The sequence below is a fragment of the Siphateles boraxobius genome, unplaced genomic scaffold, assembly GCF_051911475.1.
Source record: "Siphateles boraxobius isolate OS27281-9 unplaced genomic scaffold, OSU_SipBor_1 41, whole genome shotgun sequence".
NCBI lineage: Eukaryota > Metazoa > Chordata > Actinopteri > Cypriniformes > Leuciscidae > Siphateles > Siphateles boraxobius.
The window spans coordinates 32648540-32664773 of record NW_027509042.1 but is presented as its reverse complement, the minus strand read 5'-3'; the positions used below and the strand labels follow the sequence as shown (position 1 = coordinate 32664773).

At 42.3% G+C, this 16234-nt stretch overlaps 2 protein-coding genes across 3 annotated transcripts in view; one reads left to right on the top strand and one right to left on the bottom strand.

Moving 5' to 3' along the window:
• The window catches only part of obsl1a (obscurin like cytoskeletal adaptor 1a), a 101876-nt gene extending 90847 nt beyond the window's left edge, over positions 1-11029 (bottom strand). Inside the window, exons 1-2 of one of the 2 annotated variants that reach the window (XM_077199177.1) lie at positions 10630-11029; positions 2727-3911 (exon numbers count right to left, since the gene is read on the bottom strand). In XM_077199177.1, the coding sequence (XP_077055292.1) occupies positions 2727-3855 (1129 nt within the window). In that variant the 5' untranslated portion in view covers positions 3856-3911; positions 10630-11029. The remainder of the gene's footprint in view (positions 1-2726; positions 3912-10629) is intronic. The other variant, XM_077199178.1, reaches the window with a different exon arrangement.
• The window catches only part of cidec (cell death inducing DFFA like effector c), a 389787-nt gene that overhangs the window by 240692 nt on the left and 132861 nt on the right, over positions 1-16234 (top strand). The gene's annotated exons all lie outside the window — the stretch shown is intronic.

Here is a 16234-nt window from a genome sequence, read left to right as displayed (position 1 = left end):
ACGTTTGAACACATAACACATCCCCACCCCTTCCCATTTGTGTATTATATGATATAAAACAAAGGATAAAACAGGCAGATACGACTACAGGCACTGTCACAGTTGTGTTCTGTTTAGTTTGTTTTCATTGGACTTGTCTGCCTGTCATCACGTCATGTGTCGTCTTCTCTGTCATTATCAGTTCATCTGTATCACATGATGTATCACAGACTTAAGCAGATGATTTTGCTAAACTAACACAATACATCAAGACGATGGCATCAGCTGACATTACAAAGTTACCATAGTTAATATGTTTAAAATACAAACCAACACAATCTCACTTGTAAAAGGTTATCCCATTTCTTTGGGAATTTAAATATTGGCGGTTTCATAACCAGAAGCTGCGTAATGATGTAGCATCATTGATTCTTCTGTGAGTGACGACATGCTGACCGTTGCAAGATGGCGGGCGCGCCTACGTGTCTGGAGCGGTCGATTGAGGGATCTACGTATATGTAGCAGATTGATTGGTCGTGATGGTTTTAATCACTCTTTCTCTCTGGACCAATCAGGACGTAACTGCATGCTATATAGACAGGGGGTGTGTCCTCTACACTCTTGACTTGTTGCTGGAGGTGCCTTCCCTCTCTGGATCCTTTTGCGTCCGTGGTGCAGTTGCGGTAATTCGACAGGTAATGCAGTGCGGCTAATTTGTCTGTTGCCTATAGGCATCATTTGTGTTAGGATGGGCATTACAGCGTGCAGTGTCTCTTTGCAGTGTCTCCCTGTCATAAACACAATCCTTCCTGTAACTGAACCGGGTTGAGTTTGGCTGCTGGTAGGTTGGTCAAATCTTTCTCTTTGGATATTTCCTTTTCTGAGTGTTTAAGTAATTAGCCATTTTATTGTAGGCTTCGTGTAGCTGTGCTATTGGCACTATTGGTGTCTTGGTGTGAAGCTTCCTGACGGGTATGTAAGTCTATTAGTTGGTTTTGTGGGTATATGTTTTATCATAGTCTACACTGATTTCGGTCTCAACCATAGATTGTTCAACAGGTTGTAGCTACATGAGTTCATCTCAGGCTTTGGACGCTATATGCGCCTTTCAGCGCCAGGATCTGTTGTCCAACTGGATGTTTGGCCAGGCTATATTTCAGTGATTGTGATACGGACGATAGTCAATCTCCTGATTGTGGCTCGCCTGTGTTTGTCGCTATGGTTTGGAAAGTGATGTCTATGGATTGATGTGTTAAATTATGATTAGGTAATATTTTTTTGGTTAATTTATATATAATTTTTTTTGTTTAAGTTTTAATACAAAGACTGTAATTTTGTTGAAATGTTATCTGTTAATTTTGTTTTGGTTATTTTTGTCAGGCTATAGGCAGCTATTAAGTCACCTTTGCTGCCTAGATTTGCCCTAGATTAAAGTTGTTGTTTGTTTTTATTTATTTATTTTTGGTCTACTGATTTTTTCCCTTCCCCAATAATTAACTTTCTTTTCTCACAGTTGCTGAATGCCGAAGGTGGAGGTGTCGGTGTCCCTGGTGGTGTTGTCTCCTCCGGTGTGCTGTCTTTCCTTTTTTTTTTATCTCTCTTGTTGCTTTTGTTTATCACTGTGTGTGTGTGTGTGTGTGTGTGTGTGTGTGTGTGTGTGTGTGTGTGTGTGTGTGTGTGTGTGTGTGTGTGTGTGTGTGTGTGTGTGTGTGTGTGTGTGTGTGTGTGTGTTTGGGGAATTCTGTCCTGAGATTCCACAACCTTTGACCCTGTCCCTTCACTGGTAAGGCCTCAGTACTTGTTTCTCTTATTTTAGTGAGTGTGGTACTTTATACCCGAATTTTTTAGTAACTGTATAAATAAAATGATTGTCTTTTAACGGAACTACGTCTCTGGCTTTGTGCATAAGTCAAACCTGTGTGCTTTATTTTGTATTTGGTGGTTTAATTATCGCACTAGTCAAAATCTTTTCTCGGGGTGAAATTCCCCGGGTGGGAATGTCAGTGTCTTCCTTGAGCCTGGGCGTTGAGCGGTTGAAAATGCGCTCTCGCCAAAAAGAAAAGTTTCACTCGCCACATATACATAAATATGTATAAAATGGCATTGCTTCATATGTGTCTTGTGACCGATTGCGTCATGCTAAAAAGTAGGGTGTATCTTTTGAATGAATCATGACTGTGTGCGTTTGGAACGGTGGGATCATTTCAGCGATTAAAATATTAAGATCCATTCTGTTCTTCAGATATTGTATGGCTTCAGACTTGGAGTACAATATGAGTCAATAATTTTATACTGTTTTTGGTCAGTTTTTGCAATAAATACTTATGACTGTACTTTTATTTGCCTGTTGCGTGTTTTATATTGTTTAGAAGTGGGTAGGTTTAAGGTAGGAGTGGGGCTAGTGGCTCCAACATATAAAAGTAGCCTATACATATTTATAAAGTCATATCTACGTTTACAAATGCAAAGAATTATGTATCTTGATCTGACACACAAGGCAAACATTGACAAAACAATACAAAATTGCTGAAAGCAATGGAGTACCCTACTGCTCCGAAAAAGTTTCAATTACTGGACAATTAAATACCAGTTAAATACTTTATTCTCACTATTAAATACCCGGCAAACACTTGTTAATGTTGCACAGTTAACATGTGATAGGAAAATGGAGAAGAATTAGTTCAGATTCTAAGGGCAGATTCTAACTGGGTCGGTTAGTTAAGTACAATTAATAAAATTTGAGTTACCTTTAACTGACAGTTGCACTGCACTCAGTGTGTTTCCCAGTGTATTTGAAGCAGCACATATGTAGAGTCCCGCATCCTGCTGCTTACAGTACAGTACTTTTAGGGTGAAATATCCCTCTCTATCCTCAAAAATGAGATGTCTTCGACTCGGCACAATATTCTCTCCATTTTTCTTCCATACAATCTCTGGTTTAGGCTTTCCTGTGACATAGCAACGGAATTTGGCATGTTTGCCTTCTGTGACAGTGAACTTCTTAGCTTTTGACACATTCAGGTGAGGCTCTTTTGAGTGTTTGGCCCTTAAATGCTGTGGTGAGTAATCACCATTGGTGTAGCCATTTGTCATGCTTCCCTCTCTTTGTCCTGGAATGGCCTCTACCAGGAGCACTGCCCCAGTCATCACTTCTCCATGCTTGTTGACTGCTTTGCACATGTAGACACCTCCATCTGGGGCTCTTGTTCTGAAAATCTTCAGCTGGAACCAGCCACCATCTTGCTGGCCCACATGGTAGTGGGCACTCTCATAGATCTCATTCAACTGTTTACCATCTTTCTCCCAAACCACCTGAGGCAAAGGCTCACCTGTCAACTTGCAGGAGAAGGCAGCATCTTCTCCTCTGTCTACTCTTAAAGAAAGAGGTTTGATAAGAAAACGAGGCTTGTGGTCTTGAAATTGGTCTGCTTTCTGTACCACCCCATCCTGTTGTTGTATCATCATTTTGATTTCTTGTTCTGGTGGAATCACTTTTACTTCATTTTGTTGTGGTGGTGGAGGTGGCTGTGTTTGCTGGAGCTCTTCAGGCTCTTCTTCTACTTTAAGGGTAGCAGCTGCATATGTTTCCCCAATATTGTTCGTGGCTCTGCAAATATACTGCCCAGAATCTTCCATTGTTACCCCAGAAATGTAAAGGGTGTACACCTTGCCATTTTGGGTAATACGGTAACGACCCTCAGGAAGAATAGGCTCATTTTTCCGCTCCCAGATCACATCTGGTTGGGGTTCTCCACCAATCTGACATTTAAGCACAGCATCTGTTCCACGTTTCACCAGAACTGGGCGCGGGTAACCAAGAACACGTGGAGCACGCCCCAAAATATCCATATCTTTTACTGCTTGGTAATCACTCATTCTGTGTTATTATTGGAATCAAGAATGGCACAAATTTCTGTGGCAAATACCCAGCACTGCAAAATAAAACAAAGTTCAACACTGGTCATTATTTTTTTCATTATTTATTCATTCTTGTCATTGTCATGAGTTATGAGTTTAATCTGGGAACTTATGGCTCAGTAAATCACACTAAAGGCATTTTTCAGATTTTTATAGTGTCGATGTGCTGAAAAGTTTTTCCTTTGCGTTTTTTGTGTACAGCCGACAACATTGTCAAAGTGATCCCTGTTCACACGGATCCACAAAAAACTATTAAAAAAGATTGCCAGGCCAGCAGCTGGTGATGTCACTTTGTAAAGAAACACGACGCACATATAGACTGAACACGTAATATACATGCGCATGCATAACCATTTTCACATTCACGTTTTTGTAGTTTACACTGCAATGATAAGAGTATAGTTCCCTTTCAAGGGAACTCGAGCTGCGTTGATTGCGTCGTGAAGCATGTATATAATCAGTCCAATGGAAGAGCGAGACGTCATAGACCAGGAAGCTATAAAGCACACCAGAAAACAGACCGCGACAGCTTCTGTGCCTTCAGCAAGCGATCTGTGTATTCTGTCCTTGTGATATTTATTGTTGTCTGTCAAGTTGCAATATATATATATATATATATATATATATATATATATATATTATGGCAAAAGAGAGCAAGCAGCTTTGTGTTGTTCCCTGCCCATGTTATATCACGGGTGGGGACACACACATCAGCTTTTTGTTACTATTTGGGAGTGGAGCATGCCACAGTCAGTTCTCGAGTGGGTTCTCGAGTGGGCTGACTATAAGCATTGCGAGAAGCTGTCCGTGAGCTATCTAAGCTGTCCGAAGCTATCTAAGCTTTCAACTGTCAGATCCAGTGCTGGCGATTTCCAGTTCCGAGGAATTGGTATCGTTAGTGTTTTGTTTAGAAAAAAGAGAACAAAACAAATAAAGACATTAAGAAAAAGGCAGAAGTTTGAGTTTTCAATAAATAAATAAGTCAGCTCATAACTCTGTTGAATAAAGAGGAGCTTTACAAGGAGGTTTATCTAGTGCTGTTGCTAGTTAAATATTTACTGGCCAGCTGAACATTATGAGAGTGAAAATAAAAAGAGTTTATTAGATGAAATATCTAAAAACAGAAAAACTCTGTATCTCAGCCTCCTCGTCGGGGACTGCTGTTTTTCCCTATCTCCACACTGAGGTGTCGAGATTGTGGAATAATCCGGTTTCTATTTTATGTGTTTAATGCCCAAACGTCTAACTATAGTAATGCTTTGGGTATTAAGTATCATGGTATGACAGTGCCTCGGGTTAAAGAGACGCTTGCGAACTTTCTCTCTCCCGAGTCGGCGTCATCATTTTTAACCCCGACGCTACCCACCAGCCATCTTAAATAAATACATTTTATTAGGCAGCGCAGGTGGGTAAAGTATAAGGACATGGATGAATGTGGGGATGTCAGCACTGACGCTATTCGAGAATTGCGTAGTGCAAAAACAGATAAACTATACTGGGGAGGGACAGTTTCGAGAAATCGTTTCTCCTCTGCGTCCTCTGGGGGGGCAACTCAATTCTACTCTTTCCCCTAGTAGAATTTCTGGCAGCGTGGAAACTACTGTCACATATTTCTCAGTGAGTCCTGCACACTATAGGAAAGGGTTCAGAATTCGGTTCTTGTCCGCCCAGATTTCTAGGGGTCCTCCCCACTGTGGTGGACCCCGAGCAGGCTTCGGTTATGGAGCAGGAAGTACTGATACTTCTGCAAAAGGAGCTGTAGAAGGGGTTCCTCCTCCCGGCAGACAGTCAGGGTTTTACAGCCATTACTTCATTGTTCCGAAGGAGGATGAGGGGTTGCGTCCTACTCTAGACCTGCGTCAATTAAACAGCAGGTTTTAGAATCTTAAGTTCAAAGTATGCTTATGCTAAACATGATTGTGTCACAGACACAGTCCGAGGACTGGTTGGTCACAATAGACTTAAAGGACGCTTGCTTATCTATCCATCCTCATCACAGGAGGTTCTTGAGGTTTGCTTTCAGGGGCGAAGCATACCAGTATCGGGTTCTTCCATTCGGTCTAGGTTATCACCCCGCACCTTTACAATATGCGTGGATTCAGCTCTGGCTCCTCTGAGATTCCAGGGCATTCGCATTTTAAATTATATCGACAATTGGCTGATTTTAGCTCAGTCCGAGCTTTTGGCAGTTCAACATCGAGATGCCGTTCTGTCCCACAAAAGGAGGTTGGGGTTGCGGCTCAACACCAAAAAGTGTACTCCTCCCAGCTCAGAGGACCACTTTTCTAGGTGTAATATGGGATTCGACAACATGCAAGCACATCTGTCTCCTGCACGTATTTCTGCGATTCTCAGCCGTAAAGAATGTATACTAGGTCAGTCATTCACTGCAAAACAGTCTCTGAGACTGTTGGGGCTCATGGTAGTTGCGTCCAACGTAGTTACTTTTGGCCTTCTGTACATGAGCCCCCTGCAGTGGTGGCTCGGGACCAAGGGGTTTTCTCCGAGGGGAAATCCGTTTTCGCATGATCAAGGTCACTGCCTTCGTGCCTCGGTCATGTGGAAGAAACCTTGGGTCCTCGCCCAGGGCCCAGTGCTGGGGGCTTCTTGTCAACACGTCACGCTATCGACGGATGCTTCCCTCACAGGATGGGGGGCGGTCATGAGTGGCCGCTCGGTGAAAGGTCTTTGGCTGGGGCTCATGGCAGTTGCTTCCAACGTAATTACTTTTGGCCTTCTGTATATGAGACCCCTGCAGTAGGGGCTCAGGACCAAGGGGTTTTCTCCGAGGGGAAATCCGTTTTCGCATGATCAAGGTCACGCGGCTATGCCTTCGTGCCTCGGTCAAGGTCTTTGGCTGGGGCTCATGGTAGTTGCGTCCAATGTAGTTACTTTTGGCCTTCTGTATATGAGACCCCTGCAGTAGGGGCTCAGGACCAAGGGGTTTTCTCCAAGGGGAAATCCGTTTTCGCATGATCAAGGTCACGCGGCTATGCCTTCGTGCCTCGGTCATGTGGAAGAACCTTGGTTCCTCGCCCAGGCCCAGTGTTGGGGGCTTCGCATAATGCTTTCGACGGATGCTTCCCTCACAAGTCAGGGGCAATCATGAGTGGTCGCTCGGCGAAGGGTCCGGACAACACACTGATGGTCTCGTATATCAGAGCAGGTATCCTGTTGAGGCAGGGGTTGTGGCCCGGGGAATTGAGACTTCACCCCGAGTTGGTGGAGCTTCTTAGGGAGAACTTCGGTCAACTCAAGTCAACCTTTCGCATCGTTTGTACAATGCATTGCCCTTTGTGGTTCTCCCTCACGCATCCAGCTCTGCTTGGACTGGACGTGATGTATTAGGTGTGGTTGACGCTACACCTGTACGCATTCCTGATATCTTTGCTCCTGGGAGCTCTGGAGTTATGGATACTGTGGGCTCGGCCTCTGAGGGGGCCCAGCTCATAGATTCAGGTCTCTCGACTGAGGTCGTGGAGACCATACTCCAGTCCAGAGCTCCCTCCACGAGAAGACTAAATATGCATTGACATGGAAACTGTTCTCTGCCTGGTGCAGAGAACGCCTTCTGAATCTTGTTCCTGCCCTATTGGTACAGTACTTGATTTCTGTAATGAATGTTTCTTTGCTGGGTTATCTCTGAGGAGAGATCCTTAATTTCGTATTCTCCGTGGTACATGAGGCTGAGGCCTGCACGTTCTTGGATTTGCACCTGGTTTGGTGGTAGTATTTCTTCAACCCAGGTCGGGTTGTATTTCTAGGTCCCTACTAAATGTGCGGGTCATTTAAGCTCCAGGCCTTCTGTCCTCCACCTTTAATGGATCAGGAAAAACGTAATCTGTTATGCCCTGTCCGGGCTTTGGATGCGTATATCCACAGAGCTGCTCAGTGGCGTATATCAGAACAATTATTTGTCTGCTCCGGGTTACTTAAGATAGGTTGCCCTGCATCTAAACAGATAATGAGCAAGTGGGTAGTTGAGGCTATCTCACTTGCTTATGAAGCAGCCGGACAGCCTTCACCTATGGGTGTTCAGTCCCATTCTACAAGGAGTATGTCTGCCTAATTTCGGGGGTTTCCCTTCAGGACATTTGTAATGCGGCAGGCTGGTCCTCACCACATACATTTGTCAGATTTTATGACCTAGACCTCTCCACTCCCAGGGCTAGGCTGCTTGCTTCTTAGTGTGCGCAAGGACTTCACACAGAACGGGCATTTCTCATTATGGCGTAGTGGGTATAGGATTCCCACCGCGTCTCAACGCAGCTTGAGTTTCCTTGAAAGGGAACGTCTCAGGTTACGTAAGTAACCCTGGTTCCCTGAGAGGGAACGAGACGCTGCGTTCTCCTGCCATACTTCCTGCATGCCCTGATCGACTTGCATAAGGCTTTTTCAGAAGCTGTCGCGGTCTGTTTTCTGGTGTGCTTTATAGCTTCCTGGTCTATGACGTCACCCGCCTATGACATCTCGCTCCTCCATTGGACTGATTATACACGTGCATCACGACGCAATCACGCAGAGCGTTCCCACCGCGTCTCAACGCAGCGTCTCGTTCCCTCTCAGGGAACCAGGGTTACATACGTAACCTGAGACGTTTTCAAAAATGTGCATTTTTAGGCCCCCAAAACGCTAAATTAAATAATGGGCCAGATCACTATAAGTTCCTGCAGAGTAATTAGGGATGCATTTTATGACCATGTTCAGAGTAAAAAAGACAAATACTCATGTCTCAGACACATGAGAATGTTGTGTTCAGTTATCACCTGGCAATTATTTATGATTTGTCATAGTTAGCTAATAGTTCTTAATGCGGATGATTTCATTCACTAATTATTGATTGCCAAACTATCTCAGTCCTAAATTTGTTATTACTTATGGTTTAGTTAACCTTGTTTCTATATTAGTTAATAGTAGTATCTGTGTTAAAGTGTTAATGTAGTACCACGTATTTGGACTGCATTACTTCCTGCATTAATGAAGGACCTTTATTCTAAAGTGTTACCTTTTCCTTTATAACTGTAGAACAATTTAGGTAAGTTTTCTGTGCTGCAGTGCAATGGTGATTATTTACAGTACATGTGCAGTTTTCAGTACTGCTGTTATTGCGTCCAAATTACCGCACTTCTATTGCCATTGAAGTACTGCAGTTACTTTTTTTGTAAGGGTACAATACTATATACGTTTTGAACTTCATATGGGATAGTGAAACATTCCTTGCATAAAGGAAGTCCTCTTACAGCAGTCAAGATAACTCTAGTGTCCAGTCCTTGCTTAAGACCAGACAGCTGGTGCTGTATATCAAGAGGAAGCTTTTAAATATAGTCTGTCCAAAAAAAGACGCTGGAGAGTTGGCCATGTGCAACATTAGACAAAGCGTGTTCAGATTAACTATACATGATGCGTTTTATAAATGTTGGTCAATTTACACATGAATAGATGTTTTTGTTTGTTCTTCGGCACTTCATGCTTTTTAATGTCTTGCACCATAATATCCTGTGCCAAGCAAAGTGTAGTTCAATTTAGAAGAAACCTATCTTGTAACCTGTGTTCAGTTCATTACCAATTCAGGTAGTGGGCCTTAATCATTTGTCAGTCTAAATCCATAATGACTGCCATATCAGTCAAAGCAGCATAGAAGATTACTGATTCTGCACCTTAAAGATACTATTAATTGGGTCATGCAAATAATAATTGGGTCATGCTTGGTCAGTTTTCCAGGAGCATCCAGTCAAGTAATATCAACCATGTCCAAATAATATGGCTCTTTATTTGTCAGATGAATAGTACACACTTGTGCCAAAATAATGTTAATGTAATTAATATACACAACCAAAGACTTCACTCACAGTAGATTTTGTAAATTACAGCAAACAGGCTGTAAATAAAAATGTGAGGTAGCTTGTGTGTATATTACATGAAAATTAACTTATAATAATATTAATTAATTAAACATGAATACAAACTATATAATATTTAATCATTAGTTAACTTACATTCAGATTTTTACCATGACCATGAAAGTTTGATAAATATTCATATTTAAATGTGGACCTACTAATCTGCTAAGGATTATATGATGTTTCTTCATGATGACTAATGAAAGTTATTATAAATGTTACTACATACTTTTGTTTATCATGTTCATAGTCAGCGTCCCAGTCAATTAGTGTTGTCTGTCAAGGTTATCTGAAAGATATTGGATTAGAATTTTCTGTAAATATGTCTCATATATCAAATAGCCTATATCGGATGCTTATGAATTCTCTAATTCCTTTGTAGTTTGTAGTAATTCTCGGCTGCAAGTGTCTGCTAGGACGCAAAATATTTTGACCGTGTCCCAAGTTTTTTTCCCCCATTTAATTTTAGCGTAGAGCCCTGGTATACATGAGTGATGTTCAATTGTCTTGTTCTTTTTTCCCTCTCGTTTTGTTGAGTTAAGGGATTAGTGGCATTTTTCTAGTGACATTCTAGTGATGCATTCTAGTAATACATATCTATGTCTTATAGGATATTACTAAAAGGATGATACAGGTTGCAAATTAATTTGTTTTAACAGTAATGTTATGAAGGATAAAAATGAACAGTCCGATACTTAAAATATTTAGTAACATACATTTTTAAAACATAAATGTGATTCAATTTATCTAGTCATTATTTTCATGACATTGCTGTTAATTGCAAAAGAAGTCAAACACCATTGTAAAAAGTAAACATCAAATGTAAACTTACGTGTCAACAGTAGTATTAAATTAGCATTTAGGACCAGCCAAAACACTAATCTTTGGGACCTCTTCTTCAGACAAAGAGGATATTGACCCTGATGTCAGCTTTTCTTCTAAGAAATGACCATTGACCTCCTTTTTATATGATTTTGTAAAAAATCATTTCATTAGCAGTTGCAGGAGGTCATGGAAAATATTCCACACGACAGGAGCTTCTACAGTATCTTCTTAATATTGATGTTAATCCACTCAGGTTGAGCTCCAATTCTTTCTTCTGGTGTGGTTTGTTGTTTGAGCCTGATTAGTCTGTGTGTACTCCTCATATGTGCCTTCCAGTATGACATTTCTTTTTCACCAAACAATGTATGTGTCACAGTACTGGAGCCTGTGTCATTGGCAGCTCAGAGCCAATAAATGCTTTCACAGCTGCCACATCATAATAAAAATAGCACAGCTATCATCATTAGGGGAGCAGTGGGCTGCAAAGGTTAAATTTAGACCACCAAATCACTTGACCACTTCCACTAAGGCCCATGACACACTGGCTGCGTATGGAACGCGATCGGGGCCAATAGTCTTTAAACGAAACGCGTGAAATTTGACCGCGTCAACACGCACTGTTTGTTCGCGTTAACGCGTCAAAAAGCACAGTAGCCAATGAAATTGCTGTATTTGAGACTATATTTGCATATGTGACCCGATGGTACGTATGTCTCTTAATGGTATATACGTATACAAACATCAGAAGTCATGTTTATTCATGAAGGATGTCGTAATGGTACACGTATGCAAACATCAGACGTTATAATTGTTCATGAGGGATAATGCATTGGTACGTTGTGTGATGTCAGCCTTATGTCATGATTTGTCATGCCCTTTTAAGTTGTTCTACGTTCTTTCTCAGTATGAAACGCGATCAGGTACAAACGTAAGCAGTATATTAATATAATGATATCTATATTTTAAACATAATTCATTGATATAAGAGTTCTGGGGGGAAAACAGGAAATGTTTAAAGGTTAAATATTAACCCTCTACAGCACAGCATCGCCCTCAGGCAACGGAACATTTTCTTAAGCCCTACAGTATGTTCAGTTAATTTTTCTTTAACTGATTGCAACCAATAAGAATGTTTGAAAAAGTACAATAAGGTTTGGGAGTCACTATCAAGCACCATTTGAAGGTGGGACGTCCTTTTCTTACACATGGTCACAGGAGCATATAGTGTGAGAAGAAAGCAAGATTATTTGCTTTAGTAATCGTATTTAAATTTAAACGAGGTATATAAAAAATATTTGTGTGTGTATGGAGGTGTAGAGAAGCCATTTGGCAGGTTTTATGAAGTTTTTATTTTTATTTTACATGTTCACAAAATTAGTTTTGCTTTTTGTTGCCTCAGGGAAACGTTGTGCGATAAGGGGTACTCTTCAAGGATGTATTGGACAATACCTCACAATGGCAAATAATGTGTTACAAGAAGGGAAGATGCAGGGTTCCTGGGTGCACAGGAACACCCAAAGTCACCAAAGTGACTCCAATCTGCAGCATCTACCTGGGTGATGCGATGGCAGCCATATTGTGCCAGAACACCCACCACACACCAGCTTACTGATTTCTCGTTTAGAGTTTTGCAAAAAGTTTGTTTTTCAAATGCAAACTGTGTGCAAAGCATATAATGTCCTTGTATTTTTGCAGACTTGCTCTAAAGATTGGGTACATGAGTGAATGGTTTCACCGAGTGAGCCTCAAATTCCACTTTTAGTGTCTTAGCAATTTGAAAAAACTGTAAAACAAACTGACAGAGTATGGAATGAACCAAGAAAATCTTAAAATTGCATGGGACTGAGAAGCATGAATGGAAGCAACAAAAAAGACTGCAATAAAAAAACAAAAACAAGAGACAATTATTTTAATGCAAGCAAAAAAAAATTTGCACACATGAGCTTTGGAATAAAAAGAAAAGAAATCTCGAAGTCTGTTTGTTAGTAATCTGTACTTAATCTGTGTTTTTAAAACATGATTAAGTAGATTAAGGCCTAGTCTGTCTTAATATAAACCCTGTCTGGGAAACCGCCCCTAAAGGTTTAACAAAGTTATTCTTGCCACTATAACTTATGGTTTCCTAAAGACAAGTTTATGGGTAAATAACATATTAATAATAAAAGTATAATGAATATCAAAATACATTTTAACTTTTAATCAGTGTTTGGGGTACCAGGGGACCCCACTGGACTTTTCCTTCATTTTTTAAAAGTCTTACCTTCATCTCAGGGGCATGAAACTCTGTGACCTTTCCTAAATAATCTATCTAAACATGCAAAAAAAAAAAAAAAAAAAAACTGGGCTTGATTTGGTTGTTCTAAAGGTGTGTACAATTTTTTTTACTGTTTAATGTATTTGGGGTCAAAATGACCCCACATTGAAAATGAATTGTCAAAAAAAATAAAAGTAAATCCATTATAAATCTGAAAATTTCTACATATAAGCATAAATAAAAAGTGGAACGAACTTTCCATCTCTCTCGCTCACACACACACACACACACACACACACACACACACACACACACACACACACACACACACACACACACACACACACACACACACACACACACACACACACACACACACACACACACAAAAAAAATGTATGTGACTGCAACAGAGAGCATGTTTACAGAAATTGGCAAATAAAATAAACAAAACTGGCATAAATCTAAAAAAAAATTACATTTGAATCAAGGTCTGGTCCTAGAAAACAAAGACAAAGTGGAACGAACTTTCTATCTCATAAACACAAAAACACTCTGTTGCAGTCAAGAGCATTATATAGAAATTGTCAAAAAATCAACTAAACTGGCATAAATCTGAAAAAATTTCACAAATGCAACATGGAATAAGCATGTTCCCTCACACACACACACACATAGAGAGAGAGAGAGATTGAGAGGGAAAATGTGACTTGTAATGTTTCTGCAAATGTATGTATAATAATTAGCAAAAGCAGATAATTCAAAATATATCAGACGACAACAAATTCTAACTTTGACAAAAATAGACTTTTTTATGTATTTCAGAATTTTTGAATATATATATTCACAAAATATATATCATAAAGTTGTGAGGAGAAGTTGAAGCATCAAGAAAAATGAAGTAAAAAAGTCCTATATGGTCCTATATGGACCTCTATTGGAAATATGTGGTCATTGCACTTTCTCATTTTAATTATAATTTCTAAAGTTTTCCACAAACCAGCAGATGTCAGTATTCTATCCCTAACACATAGAGCAATGTCCAAACATTTTTTTAGATTTAATTAAGATCGTCATTTAAGTGATTTTTTCTTTAAAAATTACATTTTCATGAGCCAATTTATGGCCTAGTTAAGTAATTGTGCAGTAAATAGGTAAACAACTTCCAAATTTCCACAAAAACACAGCATAAATGATAGTTGAGAAGTAAATAAAAAAAATTACATATAGTTTTCCATATAAAAAAACGTCTCGGTTACATATGTAACCCTCGTTCCCTGAGTAGGGAACGGAGACGTTACGTCGGATGACGACGAATGGGGGGTTTCGCCTAGAAAGCCAAACATCTTCGTGTATTATAAAACGAGCCAATGGCGATGAAATGCCATGGGTCTGCGGAATTTGCATAGCGTATCTCCGCCCCACCTCGTGGGTATAAAAGGAGGACGCTCGGCAACATGCAGATATGTCTTCGCTGAGGAGCCGAGACTGAACTCAGGCGTCTACCCAGCGGTACAGCGGAAGTGGCAGGGAGACGTAACGTCTCCGTTCCCTACTCAGGGAACGAGGGTTGCATATGTAACCGAGACGTTCCCTTTCGTAGTCACTCCGAGTTACGTCGGATGACGACGAATGGGGGTCCCCGTGAAATCACGCCACCTTCACAGCTGTCTTCCAGTGCCCTGCGAAAGTCTGATCCCCCTGTCGTGATACTGCCACGGACGAAGGAGTCCTACTTAACACAGGAATACCAAGGTACACTGGGAAGCATATCTCAGAGGAGATATGCTGCAGCATGCCTACCCGTAGGGAGGACTTAAGAAACACATATGGCCGGAGGGCTTCATATGGAGGAACACTGGAGTGACCAGCCCGAGGGGTGGCAACTTTCAACTCCAGGAGTGGCAAGGTGGCTTGCCAAGGGAAAGACACATGCTCAAGGAGGCTTACAGTGGAAATACACATGTGGGGGTTACTCAGGGAGGAACCATGCACACGGAGGCACCTAGCCGACGCACAGGCAATAGACACTGGCGCCAGCGTCAACAGTGCTGGAGGAACTCAGGGCTTCAGAGAGGAAGGCTAACCTGAGGAATAATCGCACGTATCCAGTCCGTGGAGTGGAATGGCGAGCAAGCGAAGACACCTGAGCGGGTCCAGTACTAGCTAACTGAAGCGAGTACACGAGAGGACACTGGCTCCACTCGGAGATTATAGAATCTGGCGAATGTGTTGGGTGTCGCCCAGCCTGCAGCTCTACAAATGTCTGCCAGCGAGGCGCCATGCGCTAGAGCCCAAGAGGAAGCCACACTCCGGGTGGAGTGGGCTGTGACACCAAGGGGGCACGGTCGGCCTGCTGTTGGTAAGCCAAAGCAATAGCGTCCACTATCCAGTGAGACAACCTCTGCTTTGAGAGAGCCTTTCCCTTCAGTCTCCCACCATAACAGACAAAGAGCTGGTCTGGGGTCCTGAAACACTGCGTTCTGTCTACGTAAGCACGGAGAGCGCGTACTGGACAAAGCAGTGCCAAGGCTGGGTCTGCCTCCTCCCGGGGCAGCGCTTGCAGGTTCACCACCTGGTCCCGGAAGGGAGTGGTGGGAACCTTGGGCACATATCCAGGCCGGGGTCTCAGGATCACGTGAGAGTGACCGGGCCCGAATTCCAGGCACGCTTCGTCAACGGAGAATGTGTGCAGGTCACCTACCCTCTTGATAGAGGCCAAAGCAACCAGGAGCGCTGTCTTCATAGACAGGAACTTAAGCTCAACTGAATGCAGAGGCTCAAAGGGAGCCCTCTGCAGGGCATTTAAGACCACTGAGAGGTCCCAAGAGGGAACGAGAGGAGGGCGAGGAGGATTCAGTCTCCTCGCACCTCTCAGGAAACTGACGATCAGGTCGTGCTTCCCCAGAGACTTACCTTGAACTGCTTCGTCATATGCGGCGATAGCGGCCACATACACCTTCAGGGTGGAGGGAGACAGCCTTCGCTCCAGCCCATCTTGCAGGAAGGAAAGCACGACAGAGATCGAGCATCTCCTGGGGTCTTCTCGACGAGAAGAGCACCAGTTGACGAAGAGGTTCCACTTCAACGCATAGACATGTCTCGTGGACGATGCTCTAGCGGAAGTGATGGTAGCCGCCACCGCTGGTGGCAGGGTACTCAAACCTGCCTCGTCCCGTCCAGGAGCCACACGTGGAGCCTCCAGAGATCGGGTCGAGGGTGCCAAAGGGTGCCCCGTCTCTGAGAAAGGAGATCCTTCCTCAGAGGAATTGGCCAAGGAGGTGCTGTCGCGAGGAGTACCAGTTCGGAGAACCAGGTCCGGGTGGGCCAATACTGCGCAACCAGAATGACCTGCTCC